This window comes from Lissotriton helveticus, chromosome 1_1 (assembly GCF_964261635.1).
Source record: "Lissotriton helveticus chromosome 1_1, aLisHel1.1, whole genome shotgun sequence".
In the NCBI taxonomy this organism is placed as follows: Eukaryota; Metazoa; Chordata; class Amphibia; order Caudata; family Salamandridae; genus Lissotriton; species Lissotriton helveticus.
In genome coordinates, this window is record NC_136057.1 from 258,006,229 (window position 1) to 258,023,112 (window position 16,884).

General features: G+C 39.7%; 2 protein-coding genes across 3 annotated transcripts in view; both read left to right on the top strand.

Moving 5' to 3' along the window:
- Positions 1–7,723, top strand: part of LOC144769148 (alpha-N-acetylgalactosamine-specific lectin-like) — a 59,014-nt gene extending 51,291 nt beyond the window's left edge. Inside the window, exons 6-7 of one of the 2 annotated variants that reach the window (XM_078653163.1) lie at positions 91–166; positions 7,464–7,723. In XM_078653163.1, coding sequence (XP_078509289.1) covers positions 91–166; positions 7,464–7,491 — 104 coding nt within the window. In that variant the 3' untranslated portion in view covers positions 7,492–7,723. The remainder of the gene's footprint in view (positions 1–90; positions 167–7,463) is intronic. The other variant, XM_078653157.1, reaches the window with a different exon arrangement.
- The window catches only part of LOC144769161 (echinoidin-like), a 659,546-nt gene that overhangs the window by 463,498 nt on the left and 179,164 nt on the right, over positions 1–16,884 (top strand). The window lies entirely within an intron of this gene.

Sequence of the window (16,884 nt, forward strand, 5' to 3'; positions counted from 1 at the left end):
ATATATCTGTAAATAAATGCAAGTATCCATGTAGATCTTTCCATGCTTTTGGTTGCAAGTTCAATAACATATATTTTTCCTTCCCAATAGGACATATAACCTGGAATGATTACCCTCTGACTCCTTATGTATTTCCTTTTGTCTGCAAATATTATCTGGGCAATCGGTAAGGCTTTCCTGATTTCTAAAATTATCTGGAAAAAAATGCACTATCTTATAATGATTAGGATTTTCATTACATCAAAACATTTTCCATTTCAATAGTAATCTCTTTATTTATCGTGTTTTTATGGCACAGTTCAAATTACACAAATCATCTAATGTGATTACTGTTTCCTTTAGAGATTATTATTTGATATCATGTGAGGCTTGAATAGGTTAGAGTACACCCTTTGCCAGAGCGGTTTAAATTCTGTAATCATTAGGAGCACCAATGATAAGCCTGTTACATCAGTTTGTGGTGATGTAAATAGTGCAGATCCATCAATTGATGTGGAGGAGGAAGGCATTTCTAAACCACCATCAGTTTGAGTGAGCCTGCCACAGATATTGTTACACTTCATATTCAAATGCTAGAGCCTGATTTAGAGTTATGTGGCGTAGATACTCCATTACAAGCACAATGGATGTCCATATTACAGTGCCTTAGGATTTAATTCACTTCTATCACTGAAGACAGAATATCTGTCATATTTGTGACAGAGTATTCCATCCACCAAGCTCCAAGTTTTCATCTTGGCATAGGCCTCAGTTTTACCCCGTTTGTCCTATTTAGTTTTTTTGAATAGATATCAAGCGAAATAACTTTATGGAAAAATACACCTTGTAGTGCAACCAAGACATAAAGTGATGCAATAAGGATTAGTGCATAAAAATAACTTTAAAAAACACCATTGGCAATGGTAATGTCTTACTTAAAAACAAGCATTGACAAGACTTGACAAGGTCAGTAGGTTTGGCTTGTAACTGAAAATACAAGCTAGACATATGGGCTTTTTGGAATATTTTTTCATGTTGCCCACTTAGCCCTACTAATTACTGTTTTCATATTCTGCACCCACCAAAGACATGCGATGTAAATAAACAGAAAGCGCACAAAGATCCTCCTCCAATTGTGGCATTCACATGTCCTCTCTTTTTTGAAAGGTTGCAGTTAGCTCTTTGATAATGCCGGCTGCAGTACCTTAGGCTGTAGGAGAGGTCCCTAGAGTCATATATAGGTCTTTGAATTAGAGGGCAGCTATGCAGCACTAATGGGACTCTCTGACCCAGATTCAAGCGCACCAGAAGCAGCTTGTGTTTGAGAGGGGGAGGAACCTGCAGCACTTGGTAAGCATTGACAATTCCCACAGGGCACTCAATGCCTTTGCAGCACTAAGGAGACTCTCTGCCACAGATTCCGGTGCACCAGAAGGCGCTAGTGTGTGTCAGGGAGAGAAGTCTGTAGTGCTTCAATAGACCAGATGATTTCCTGCAGGACGGGCCTTGCACAGGGCAATGGCAGGCCCATCTTCTGCCAGTTATTGACTTGAAGAGGCTGGGCTGGGCCAACCCCTTGGTTTATTTCTGGGCTCTGGGTTAAGGCAGGTAATTTGCAGTTCTAGTTCCACTAAACTAACATTTGGGAACATTTTGCTACTCCACGAGTTATTGCTTGATCCAAGGGGATAGGAAAGGCTGCCCCAGCCATACTGTTAACTTCACCGGTGCTTGCCCAAGTCTCTACTATCAATGATTTTCTGGCTGGGTGGTGGTGGTAGTCTGTAAAAAAGATAGAGCTGTACGAGCGCATATTGTCTCTGTCGGGAGATGGACCTCTACTGTGCAGAAAGAATCTTAAGCTACTGACTAGGAGCAAGTTGTCAGAGTCTTTTTTCAATTGAATTTGGACATCCAACCGATTACTGAGGTGTCGCAATTGAAACCTATTTTATACTGGCTAAGACTATGGGTGACTACCGAGTTGGAACATATTAGGAATGGACTGAAGGATATTCTTAGTATGCCCAGGAGTGTTGTCACACTCCAAGGGTTAAAGTATGTCAAACAGACCCTTTATATATTGGGATTTCCAGATTTTTGACAATGTCCTGAGTCCAGTAACACCTCCTCTACAAAAAGGTAAAAAATGCTTTCTGGGATCATGAATGGAAAATATTCCAATCAACTAGCCACAGTAGTACAGCTGAGCATCTGTTAAATTAAAGTATGAGCCGAAGCTTGAAACTTTTCTTGAAGCAATTGAGCACTGCACATAAGATTTAAACTGGGAACTTTGCAACTCGCATCCTTCACCAGTAAGTGGAAGCAATGCCCATAGGGCAGTGCACTGTATCTGGCATGCGGGGTAGTGATGAACAGACGAACATTTACTCTTATTTTTCCCAACATATGAAAGACAACAGAGGAGCTGGATTGTGCCTTTGTGTAGATATCTGGGATTACAAACTAACTTTGTGAATCTGCTGCTCAGACACAGGTCCATGCACAGTTTTTTCCATTGCTAACTTTTCTGAATCAATCTGGCTTATCAGTGCCAGGACTGTATAGCAAGCAGTAGCTGTAACTATCGAGCACAAAAATTAACCTTCAATTATGACTAATGCAAATGACTATGTTGCTATATTGTGTAGCTTGTCTACTAGTATCATCTACCTTTGCACATTTAGTGACCAATTACGAAGATTAAACTAATACTGCCACAAATTTACAGAACATTAGTTGGTCTATCTGTGCTGGGTCTGCAAAGCAAGCAGTAGCTGCCACCATCGAGGTCATTAATCCATTAATTACTATGATAAAAGTAAATGTCAACCTCGTTAAACAGGGTCGTTTGCATGACTGTACTATATTTAAATGACACGTTTGCACTTTCAGTGACTAATTACGTAGCTTGACTGTATATTGGTGCAAATTTTAAAGAACTTGATTGTTTTTACTATACAAAATTTTATGCACAATAATGTGTAGCTACATTTTTAAGACTATACTTTTAGATATGAATGTATATTTTCTTTTTTCTTCTCTTCCATATTGTTGCAAATTTTGAACCGGGCATATGACAAACATTTGGGGGCAGATTTATGATACAAATACACAAAGACCTAGACTATGGAAGCACATCTGAAAATTCACCCTTGTTTAGAATATTTCGTTCGTTGCTATTCTTTAGCAAACATAACTCCCCTTGTTACATCATTAATTGGGGTAGCCAAAATATCTGGGGTTAGTGCTTAGTTCAAAAAGTTGCCTGATTCTCATACAGCAGTAAAATACAGTGGCGAGACCAATCATACCACACTTAATCTCGTGACACAACAAATATAGTGATAAACCGAAAAAAAGTGGGTGGAAGCGAGATGGCACCTCACGGGCGCACCACCAAGCGGGGACCTGACTGGTACTCGTCAGGACTGCCCTGTTGTCATCATCGGTACCATCAAGCTTAGAACAGAAAATAGTGTCCAAATACACAAAAGATTTGTGCAGAAAAAAGTGCAGTGAGCATAGAGAAGAATAACCAGTACAGTGTCAATCAACACATTAAAACACTCATAACACAACACAGACACAATACTTTTATTCAATTTCTTGTGTTGTGTATGGTAAAAAAGAAAAGGAAAAAAGTAGAGGTGGTTATCACCTATTTAACCACTCATACTCTTACTTGCCGACATGTTTCATTGCCTGGTAACTTGTAGGCAATTTCATCAGGGCGTCATGTATATTAAAGCCACTGCAGGTGGACCCACATGTCTTCGCAACCTCAACTGGCCATAGGTGCTTCTACCAGCCAGATGTGACGCGGTTGTATTTTAAAAGACAAATCGCAAAAAGTCGATTGTTCACTTCTCCCTTTCCGAATGCGAACCGTGGAAAAGCGGCTGCTGTATCTCAGCCCGTGCCATTCGGAAAAGGGAGAAGTGAACAATCGACTTTTTGCGATTTGTCTTTTAAAATACAACCGCGTCACGTCTGGCTGGTAGGAGCACCTATGGCCAGTTGAGGTTGCGAAGACATGTGGGTCCACCTGCAGTGGCTTTAATATACATGACGCCCTGATGAAATTGCCTACAAGTTACCAGGCAATGAAACATGTCGGCAAGTAAGAGTATGAGTGGTTAAATAGGTGATAACCACCTCTACTTTTTTCCTTTTATTTTTTACCATACACAACACAAGAAATTGAATAAAAGTATTGTGTCTGTGTTGTGTTATGAGTGTTTTAATGTGTTGATTGACACTGTACTGGTTATTCTTCTCTATGCTCACTGCACTTTTTTCTGCACAAATCTTTTGTGTATTTGGACACTATTTTCTGTTCTAAGCTTGATGGTACCGATGATGACAACAGGGCAGTCCTGACGAGTACCAGTCAGGTCCCCGCTTGGTGGTGCGCCCGTGAGGTGCCATCTCGCTTCCACCCACTTTTTTTCAGTTTATCACTATATTTGTTGTGTCACGAGATTAAGTGTGGTATGATTGGTCTCGCAACTGTATTTTACTGCTGTATGAGAATCAGGCAACTTTTTGAACTGAGCACTAACCCCAGATATTTTGGCTACCCCAATTAATGATGTAACAAGGGGAGTTATGTTTGCTAAAGAATAGCAACGAACGAAATATTCTAAACAAGGGTGAATTTTCAGATGTGCTTCCATAGTCTAGGTCTTTGTGTATTTGCTGCATATTGAGTGGAGGGCGACCTATTGACTAGCTTTTCCCTCTAAAGCTCCTCTTTTTTTGAACGGCAGATTTATGATAACTGGCGCATCCCCAGGGATGCGCCAGTTATTTTGCGCCGCTGCTCCGCCACCCATGGTGCGCCGCATTTACAATGCGGCGCACCAAGGGGCAAAAACAGCACAGATGCGTCACGCATCTGTGCCGTAAAGGTGGCGCATTGCTGGAGCAGCATCAGCAAGGCTCGGGGTGCCCCATCTTTACAATGCTGCTTCAAGACCTACGCCTGCTTCAAGCAGGCGCAGGGTTTTGACGCAGCATTGGTCTGAAAGTGACTGAGTGAAATCTTATAGATTTCACTCAGCCACTTTTGCGAGGTGCACCTGCCCCGGAACGCCCACCCTGCGCCGGAACGCCCACAAGTGGCGCAGGGCTTTACAACGTGACGCATCTGCCTAGATGCGTCACGTTGTAAATGGGTCGTAGGGATGCACCACGTTTATGCCGCAGTTGCGTGACGCAAACGTGGCGCATTCCCAACATAAATCTGCCCCTAGGTGCCTGATTTCGATGTAGGCGAAATTCCTTCCACATGACACGACTTGTTCTTGGGATTGACCGACACCCGATCGGCGGTCCGGACCGCTTCATTAGGATGTGACTGAACACTGTTTAGACGCATTTCTATATTTCACTTTGGGGGCATGCATTACGGGGGCATGCAAAGTGGCCATAATGCATGCTCCCATAGTGAAATTGGAGGCGTAGTTCATCCGTGCACCCGAGTCAGGCACCTCAAGGTGACTGCCACATGGTGCATGGATGACCAGGGGGGCTCCAATCAGAGGCCATGCACCAGTGGGGCCCCCAAACACGCTTTATGACATGGTTTCCATGTCAAACAGGCCGGCATGGAAACCATGTCGGAAACGTGCATTACAGTCTCAAGGGTGGGACGGCCTGCCCTTGAGATTACTAGCTGGCTTCCCACTGGCGAATGGGCTCTCAGAGCCCATTGGAAGCCAGCCAGAATGACCGGCCAGATTTCCTTTCCGATTGCCTCCATCATAATGAGGCGGTTGCAAAGGAAACCGTGTAGCCCATTACGATGCAGCACTAAATTGTATCGTAATCGGCCCCTTTATGCATGAAGGGTCTCCTTCCTGCACAAAAACAATCCCATGAGGCATTTTCCTCTGTCTATGTGTGTGGCAGAATGCAGCACACTTATAAAGAGGAAATAACAAGGAGAAATAAACATATTTGTTCTCATTACGCCTCACCTGTTGAGGCGTAGCAGTTTTGGCACAATCCCAGGTCTACCACTGATGGTAGATCTGGGATTGCGTCAAAATCCATGGGTTGTGCGTGGGAACTCCCACACACCACCCATGTAACACCTCCCTGGGGCAGAGTAATGCAATGCAGTGATTTGCACTGCATTGCTTTACTGTGGATTTATTGAGCCACTCTGGGTCATGCAAAGTGGCCTTGCATGGCTTGATAAATTGCTTCTTAAGGGTTGCGTTGCTTTTGCACCCCATTGCATAGTGCAAAAGTGATGCAACACTATGATAAATATGGTGTGTGTTAACAGCAGTAAAAAATCATATATATTTACATTCCTAATAACTAAAGTTCCTCTATAACTTCATTTCTAAAGGTTCAACCTCCAGAGTCACCTATGGAATTTCTTGCAGAATTGAAGAAATAAATATTAAAATAAAAAAGCTAAACTAAATTGAAAAAAATTAGGAAAAACAATAGAAAATCAGTTTTAATGGGAATATTCACCACACACTTTGAGAGTAGCCTCAATATATTTAACAGTCCATATGGACTCAATATTAGTTTGGTCCCTATTCAGCTGCCAATGGTGAGAATCTCAACAATGCAAGTAAATGGACCACCCTGCGCCAAGGTTAATTACAATGCACGCAACACGTCAGCATATTTCATCTTTTCTCTCTAATTTTGTGTTTGTTTGGATGAGAGGTTTGTTCCACTTTATAATATGCTGTGGGGATGGTTCAAAAAGATTTAAACGTAGAAAAAAATCAATTCAGAAAATGCCTCTATCACTTGAGTGGAGTATCACAACTTCTTTGCAGCATTTTTTTTTATATCTGACAAAGCAGGTAGGGAGGGGCGAGTCCCCATTCTGTCAGTTGAAGATATGACTAATTTGCTCACTTTTCATATATAAGCATTGCAGAGTTTTATACAATCATGAAGCCAATTTCTCAAAGTGTAATAACTCTCAATAGTTCATATTCACACTTTAAATATGCAAATAGATGAGGATTCTCTATTCACTAAAGCAAGCTTGCCAGATATGTTATTCACTTGAAAAACATACAGGGGGGATCTCATAATCGTTATCTCCTTATTTCATCCCTATCACCAATATTTTACAATGCTGGGTTTTGGCTTTTTATTGGAAGCAACATACTGAAAGTTGAGCAATACATTTCCTTTTGGCTGCTGTTCCCTAGCTTCTAACTTGTTGCTTCTGAAGATGTCTACATAAGGGTCTCACAGGGTTCAGATAATTTACTGAACGTAGTCCATTGCTCATATTGACCTTTAGGACAAGATGCATTTAAAACAATTTTGCAAATAGGTAAGAATATATAATAATCTCAATAATAGTTATTAAAATAAGGTACATTATTAGGTGAGGGTAACAGGTCCTATTTTTACCACATCTTGAAAAATATGGTCCCATGTTTGTCTTTCTACATTAATCATCCATCTTTCTATGATCTTTTTTGTTATAGCCTATGCGGAAATGAAGAGTACAACTAATATGTCCATGGGCCACATCAAAAAAAGAAGTAACAATCACTCAAGATTCTCTTCGAAATACATCTGTTATTGTAATATGCAAGCAACTGTAAATTAAATGTCTGCTGTGTTCAGAAATTTCATGTTACCTTTTCGATACACCTTTAGCACAAAGAAAAGCCTTGCTAAGCAAATGTTGTTTCTCTAGTCTATAAATCTGTTTTTAACCATGAATAAATCAAAGGCTTCTAAATGATGTGTGCTTCTTTAGTCAGAGTAATCATAGTCAATATATATATTCTCTCTGGAATTTTAATATATTAAAAAAAAAATCATGCTTGCTGCCTTCTTTATCTACCATTAGACACCTCACTTCCACTAGTTATAATTTCTCTACCACATTCCCTGCTTGTTCCACCTACCCTAATACTCAACTCTACTTACTCATTCCCTTGTACCCTCCACTACATTACTCACGCAGTCTGTGTCATTGACTCTTCACTGGTCTGGCTATAGGCTTATTGCTTACTGTAGCAGGCTATACCGGTTCATTAAAGGCCTACGCCAGCATTAAAGACCCTAATCGAGGGCTTTAACAAGGGAACAGGACTTTAATGGCCGGTATAGTCAGCTACAGAGGGCTATAAGGCTATTAGAACATTCCGCCACTAGAGGGCAGAATGTTCTAACAAATAAACCAAAGGTCTCAATGAGCCTAAGGGGATTTAAATCTACGCGGGGTCCATGAGGCCTTTGTTCACAGCAACACCTGTGAATGACAAATATTGGAATGTTGGCGCTAAGAGCTTTTCCCAGCCATTAGGACATTTGAAGCTGCATTAAAAACAATGGAATAGCTCCGGGCTTATAAAGGCTGGTATAAGCCTGGAGCTCCAACATTCCAATGCTGCTTTGTGGCTGTGAACAAAGGCTTCAGGGAGCCTGAGGGATTTCAATTCCTTCGCACTTCCTGAAGACTTTGTTTAATTCGTTAGAACATTCTGCCCTCTAGTAGCAGAATGTTCTTATAGCCCTTCGTAGCAGGGCTATACTGGCGACTAAAGTTCCGCTGCCTTGTTAAAGTCCCTCGCCTTCGGCTGGGGCTGCAGGGGGCCTTTATTAGCTGGTATAACCCACTACGGCGGGCTATACGGCTATATTAGAAGCCCAGAGCACTTCATTGTCTTCAATGGAGCTCCCAACATTCCAATGTTCTAATAATCCTTCATGAGTTCCAGAGTAGCGTGCTACTCGCTGAAAAAGCGTTTCGACACCTCGTCAGGTGTAGTAAGAGATATATAAATGCAAATACAATACCTTCAATATCTCCATTGCATCCTATGGGCTTTTTAACATTACCTTCAAAATACCTTATCCCCATTTCCATTGTCCAGTTGTTGGCATTTTGTTATTGAGCTATTCATTACTTTTTGCTTCTTTTTACTAAATTGTATTGGAAATTGTATTAAATGACTTCATGAACGTAATGCTATTTTAATGCTAATCAAATACCGTACCTTTGCTTTTGTGACATTGCTACCAGGTGTAAGCCCAGGATTTCTCATTGAAACTGTATTTGCTTTACAAGGCCATGGGCGCCTGACTTCATGGAAGTTCAACATTCCTCTCACCCCATTTAATAATCTACAATTGACAGTCACAAAGAAATTAAATGACTTCGCCTCTTGTCTGGCGTTGGGATGCTTCTGGGTAGCTATGCGTTCTAGAAATGCTAATTCATAATAATAATAATCTCTCTTCCTATTTATTTTAATTTCTTTCTTCTCATATGTTTTCTTTGCCCACCCTTATCCCTACTCCAGTCCTTTCTAAATGTTGTTCCTCTCTCTTCTTACATTTTCACCATCTTTTCACCCTGAATATATGGCTGCGGTCTCCTTTCTTCTCTTCAGCCCCTCCTTTTTCGTTTGTTTCTCTTTCTGAACTTTTTAGTTTTTGCTCACACTTCGACTCTTGTCTCTTTCTTCTTCTTTGTTTTTCTTTCAGTGCACTTCCTTGTTAATTATTTTGCTTCACGCTACCCCAAGATAGTATCCGGCCACGTCAAGGGATATAGCATTTTACTGTCATGTAGCCCACACATTTAAGGACAAGCCCCTGAATAAGATGATCCGAAAACAAGGGGCCGTTCACTGTGCAGAGAGGCTAGGACACAGGTACTCATAGTACGGCCCTCCTTGGTGGCCCATGGACCTTTCAGACATCGTACCTGAGTTAAAAACTGCTGTTGTCAGCAAACCCCTGGACTCAGAGAGACTCCAGTGATTGTCAGAGTGGGGATGCAGGGGCGCTAAGAGGTGAAATACAACAAAGCTTAATTAACATGTAAATGGTCTTTTAAAGAACTGTGAAGTGCTCGGGACGGGCTGTGTGTGACCTGGGGAAGCTGTGTCAGCCCGGGCTGCGGGCTGACACACACACGAGGTGAGATGACAGAGGGAGGGAGAGGGAGGTAACAAGAGGGAGGGAGGGAGAGGGAGGGAGGGAGACTGAGGTTGACAGAGGGAGGGAAACAGAGAGGGAGACAGAGAGAGGCTGTCAGGGGGAGACAGATGGATGGAGACTGATGGAGCGGGATAGAAAACAGAAATCTGTTTAAACCCGTGAAGTCACACTTCCATAAATAAATTAATAATGCTAACAATTTGTGCTGTGTGTGCTAATTCAACCTAGTTTAAAGTTACATTACATTACAGAACACGTGGGAAATTAACATGTGTGCTCATAAATGTGCATTATGTTGCATTCTTATGTATGTGGAAAATAATAAATTAATCTTGTCTATTGTCATGTCATAACTAATAGCAGCTGTTTTTAAAATAATGGCATGTGCTTATTTTGCTTCCCTTGTCTATGTGATGTCATTTATACTATTCTAGGTGCACATAAGGCTTTATGGATTATGAAGACTGGTAGATATAAAATGCTGCTTTATTTGTGCTTTACTGCTAGGTAATTTAGACTAATGGATTAATTATTAGCAATGATGGGAGGCAACAGAACAAACTGTATTTCTTTCATTAATTATTCTTTGTGTTTGTTTATATAATAGTTGTACAAATGAAGCTTAGAGATGGCTGCAGAAAAATAGTACACTTTTAAAAGTGGCGCAGGGACAGTGGCGCAGAAAATTGACGCTTTCTGAAAGATGGCCTAATGATGAAAATGGCTCAAGTGAAAATAATTCTGAGAAGAATGGAAAAGGCCTCTGAGCTTTTATTTTGAAAGGTTTTGGATTGAACTGCTAAAAAGATGACTTTTTGGAGAAATCTGCTAACGTTTGCTAACGTGCCACGGGAGTTCAGAGCTGACTAGCTCAAGGTTAAAAGGAAGCTGTCGCTACAAAATGTAGCAGCCTAAGGAGAAGCTGCCAAGACTTCTACATGAACAATGAACTAGTGAATTTGCCCGGGCATGTAAGAAGGAGGTGTCACAGTTTACTGTGGTACGAGGTGGTTCAGCCAATGGAGAACTAGAATTCGTCTGCTGGAATGTGAAAAATAGTTAGCTCAGCTAAAATTAGGGTATAAGAATAGGTTCAGAGAACACATAGTTGGCTTACGCTCGAGAATTCTGGAGGACGATGTTATGCTGATGGACTTTACACGTGAGGACAGGAGTTTTTATTAATTACTTTATTACTAGGTGATGAGGGTAGAGACAGAGATATAGTTAGGATTTTGGAAAATGCTTAATTTTACTTATTCTTGCTAATGAATAATAATTTTTGATTTATGCTCTTTTTATTAATACTGAATAAATCTTTCTTTATGACATTTTTCTAATGCTTGTTTAATAAAATACCAAAACCTAAGTTTTTCTAGATGTGTTAAAATAAACTTTCTAAAATGACAAGCTGGTCTTGATTATTACAGATGGTTTAAACAACTATATTTAGATCTTATCGCCTCATGATTCAAGCGCTCTAATGTTGTTATGGGCCTAGTGTTGTAGTGAAAGTTTTGTGGTAGTAGATAGTGTCATTTGTGCAATATTTTGGTGAGAGCGCTGGATCAATTTCTGGTAGCCATCGGACGGTTTATATATGTTGTTTTTGACATACATGTTACATGCATGATACATATATGTTGGTAAAATCATAGGATTAAGTTTTAACACATGTTGAGTTTGTTTATTTTGTGCTATGTGTGTACCGGTACAAAAACTGTGTGATGAGAAGGTAGTCATGCAGAATATCTGATCTGTTTCTGTGATATCGCCGAGTATCACTGTTGGTATCGCCGTGTACCAGAAGTATTGTCGCCGTGCAATACAGTGTTGTCGCCGTGCAACACAGTTTTAGGGCTAGGTGTGAATCTTGTAATAGTGAGGGTTTTCTAAGAAATTAGAGCAGCATGAGAATAGGGACAAAGCGCCTTCCATAAAACTCACTGTGATAAGAGTATTAGTTATATTCGAGCTTGAGTGAAGGGCAGGGTAATGTCGGTGCATGATTATCTATAAACAGGTTAGAGTCCTGTACGGGTACATGTTTTATATCTATAAACAGGTGAGAGCCCTGTACGGATAACGGTGTTATTTTGCTAACGGTGCATGATTTCTATAAACAGGTGAGAGTCCTGTACGGATTTCATGTGTGTCTGAAGTTAGGGAATTTTCAGTGTGAAAGTGCGTGATTGTTTTGTAAGGTATGTTCAAGTGGAACTCTTAGATACTGTCACTTCGCGGTGCGTTCAGAGGAAAATGAGTTCATATTCTTACGTGTTAGAAGGGTAGGGTAAGAGTTGCTCTACTGGCAAATGAAAATTATCCTTAGTGTGAATAGCGCCGACTATTCCGAAGTGTGGATACTTGAATGTATGTAAACTATCCTAATTAGAGAAGCAGACAGATGTGTTTCGTTTTATATATTCACTAAAATGTACCAAAAGTAATTCTAAGGTACTTAGGAAAGTTCAGGATAAAGTCTGTACCATTTTAAGACTTTTTATGATGTTGTGCAGTGTTTAAATACATTTAAAAGCTCTGCACGCTAATAAAATTCAATTCAAAAGTGTTCAGCATAGTTGAAAAGTATAAAAAGGTGAACTGTGCTATTTTAAAACATTCAGGAACATTTTAGAATGTTCTGTGTTAATTAGGCTATAATTAAGGTATTCCACGTTGTTAAACATTTTAAAATAAGTAAAAAGCGATTAGTATTCATTTTATAAACATTCCTCGCTTTAAATATAGTATTATATTGTTCTCCGTAGTTTAAAACCATTAAAATGTGCCCCGATCGAAAATTGTAAGGGAGGGGCTGGTTTTAGGAGTGAAAACGTGTGAGGAGAGACAGAAGCTGCAGCAGCTGCTTACGTCAGAACAACCGCGCTCTGATTCGCTGAAACTTAAGGCTCGTCATAGGGAGAAGACGCTCTAATTGGTTAAAGGTGTCAGGAGTGTCTGAGCAAAGCTGTGCTCTGATTGGGCTGGAGCGTCAGCTAAATTACTGTGAAGAGAGTTTCAAATTGTTAAGAAACATTGCGCTTTAATAATTGATGTACGTTACCATAACCAATAAAATTGTTTATAAATTTAAAAATCCCCAATTTAATTTCATCCCTGGAAACGAAGCGTGTTGCATGAACGCAAAAACACAAGGACTGTAGTGCCAGCAGTTAGCGTTTAGCTATAAGAGCCACGTTATAATTAACTGATATATATCACCACTATATGTAAATTTTAAATTGTCCCAACTTTAAAATACAGATAAAGTATTCTCCGTGGTGAAAAGCCTTCCGATTAAATTCTAAAGGGAGGGGCTGTTTGTTGAGTGAGGAGCGAGTGGGAGAGCTGCGAGCTGCAGCGACTGTCTACGTCAGCCGCCGCGCTCCTATTGGTCAAGGTGTCCGTAGCGTCATGACAAGGCTGCGCTCCTGATTGGATAAAATATCGTCGTGTCATAATAGAGTAACGCTGTGATTGGCTGACAGCGTTTTACTGTTCAAAAATTTATTGTCCGTGATATTTTATAGGTGTTCCAAAGTTTAAATGAACACACAGTCTAAATAAAATTAAGTGCCCGTTTTGATTTCTGTCCTTATCGCGCTATTGTGAATCTTTTTGAAGCGCGAGGAGAGAAAGTGTCTTCACGAGGGAGCCGGGTTTCCATTTGTGGAAGTCCCGTCACGTCACAGAAAAGGCCGCGCACCCATTGGCTATTGACGCGCAGCGTCATACAAGGGCCGCGACCTTATTGGTTAAGGCTCCGTGAGCTGCGCTCTGATTGGGCGAGGCTCTGTGACAGTATAGGTGTCTTAAAATAAAATTAAATTACCGCTTTAGCATCTTTTTCCTCGACGCTTGATGTTATAAAGAGAGAAGCCTGTAGTAGATGAGCAAGTGCACTTTAAATAAAATTTTCATAGACAAAATAAATTAAAAGCGACTACGCGCTGTATTTAAATTTGATTTCCCAAAAGAGAGGCAGAGCGCAGGGAACTTAGAAAAGTAATAGCAGTATTTGTCATGAGCGACAGCGCTCTGATTTGTTGGAACACCGGAGTATCAGGGTAAAGGCGTCTGGAGCATCGGGGCGAGGGAGCGTTCTGATTGGTTGAAGAGGCCTGGCGAATCACGACAAGGCCGTGCTGTAATTGGTTGGTGCATCGCTATCAACTCCGTGATTGGCTGAAGCGCGTGATTGCTTCAAAGATTGAGTAAAGTGTAAAAAGAAAATAAAATATTGCCGCTTTGAATTCCTTTCTTGCCGCGCTATTATTTTAGGGTGACAGCTGATGTGTGACAAGCGCACGAGGGGAGAGAGGGACTGTAGCAGCGGCATAGCGTTGAAGCTGTAGCCATTGAGATCGCATTTTGTGGAAAAAGGGCTGCTTGGGTTGTGGGAGTGCGAGGGGAAACACCAGCAATAGTGTACACATCACAGTGATAGATGCACTGTAATAGGTTGAGTGTTGCTAGAGAAACAGTGCTGTGATTGGTTGTAACTGGCTAACAGCGCTGAGGTGGGATTTCACTTTAGAACATTTGCGACTGTTTTGAGTCTTTGATTTACAGCCATATTATTGACGTCACAGCTAATAAATATTATGGAGTTTGCATTTTACATTTTATAATTGTCAGTACAGACATAGCTACAAGTGGGTGTGCAAGATTGGACACAGAATTAAAGGAAGACACATTCTGAGAGTTTAGTGCACAGTACTCTCATGGTTTCTCATTAGTGTGGGAACAGGGCATTGGTTTAGTGAAGCGAGGGTTGTCAAATGCCCTGCCAGTGAAGTGCATATAAATAAAAACGATCTTTTTCATACTATATTGTTTTAGCAGCATTCCAAGAGGGATAAAAGCTTACAATTATTTTACTGCTTTAGATAGTTTGTTAAAATACATGCTTGTAACTTATTCTTCACAAAGGAAACTCTTAAGAGATGATAAATTGTTTTAAGCTCAGTGTGTTTTTACAAGTAAAATTTTTGGTTCTGTGCATCCTGTTCCTTGTCTACAATGCGGGAATGCAGGATTGTGCAGTAAAATTAAATAAATAAATATTTCCAAGTATTTTGATACTTACTGTAATTACTGGTGTAATTTAGAAGGTTGCGTTGTGTTCAAGGTGGCAGCAAGACATTATATTTAAATTAAGGCAAATAAGTTAGGTTTTCTTTTTCCACAGGTATATGTTGCAGAAGGTGTGTAAGTGAAAAATAAGTACATTTAAAACACATATGATTATATGTTGGTATTATTATAAATAAAATTTTTGCGTTGCTACTGTTTTTGCAAATTGATAATTTTTCTAAAGAAAATGTCTTCCTTATATAAGAAAATGAAAAAGGTTGTTGCCAAATGCGAGAGTAAATTAAAGATTCCCAAATTAGCGAAAATAAATAATAAAGGTGTCAGAGTAGAAAATATTGATCAGTGTACAATTGATGTTGTAAATATGGATCAGAACAGGAATTCAATAAGACCCCCAGAACAGATTGATATAACGCCAAAAATGCCAGATCAGATTGATAGAATGTCAGCTCAGACTTCTACTAAAATTAATGCAATTGAAAAACATGATGAAATGCTTGGTACTTCTGGAATTAATATTCCTGATCATGTAAATTCATCAAATGATTTAAAGGAGTCCATGAAAATTATGGAAACAGAGATAGTCCCTGTGCTCGGAAAAGATGAAATTAATTCCGCAATTTTAAAGGTCCCATTAACTGAAAAAGTTTATTCTATTGTACTTGAGATTGAATTAGTAGGGATTGCAACCGAGCAAGGAACAGAGATGACTTCAGTTCTGATAAGTGAGAAGTCTGACATTGACCTAATTGAATTGACACAGCCTGATGAGTCAAAATTATGGTCACATGAAAAGGAAATTGAAATAAATGAGCTAAATAAACAGTTACAAATACAGCGACAGGTAATGACTCAAGAGATTGAGATGGCTTCATTGCCATTGCAAAATTTTATTAATGAACAGTCAGACAAAACAGATACAGGATTAATTAAAGAACAGGAAAACAGTCCAGAAAGATTAAATGCACTTCCAGAATGTTGGAATAAAATTAATGTTCTTTTGAGTGAAGACATCAAAGTAAAGGACACAATTGATAAACAGATTAAAACATTGACTTCTACAGGTTCACTTTTCAGAAATGCAAATTTAATTAAAAGATTGATTGATGATATTCAATTGGCAGAAAGGTTTGCTGTCATGATATGTGCAGCATACAAAAGGAATGATGAACATGCTTTGAGTTCACTAATACTAACAGCAGTTGAAACATGGCAGGTAGTCAAAAAGTTACAAGATGATGCATCTCATGAGGAAGAAAACACATGGTTGAGAAACACATGGTTGAGTGCAGATTTTAGACAGCGAGATGAGGATGAGATTTTGTCACACAAAGATGGTAGAGTAGTTTTGCTAAATAGCATGATTACTGATATGGACAATATGTACCATAAAATTGCAGAATTTCTTTACCAGAGGTGTCTGACTTATCAGCAAGTAAACACAATTAAGAGAACAATTGTGGGAATAGAAACAGAATTACAGGAGAGTGGTTCATTGACCAGATTACAAATGGATTTCTGTGAGATGTCACTGCATGATAAACTGTGCTACATTTTTGTGATTTACTGTTTGATTTCAAATTGGGTTGAAACATTTCAGATGCGACATAAGGATGAAATTACTGCTGAAAATTTATCAGATGGCAAAAGACATATTAAAAACAGACTGCTCCATTGTACAGATAGAACAGAAATTTCAGATGTTGAGGAGCATGAGAATGTTACTATAAAAGACAGAGATGTAAAAATGTGCCTAGCTGCAGGTACAAAGTGGACAGATGTTCTTCCACTTGTTTTGATGTTTCTGAGAAGTACTACTGATAAAAAGACAGATTTAAGTCCACGTGA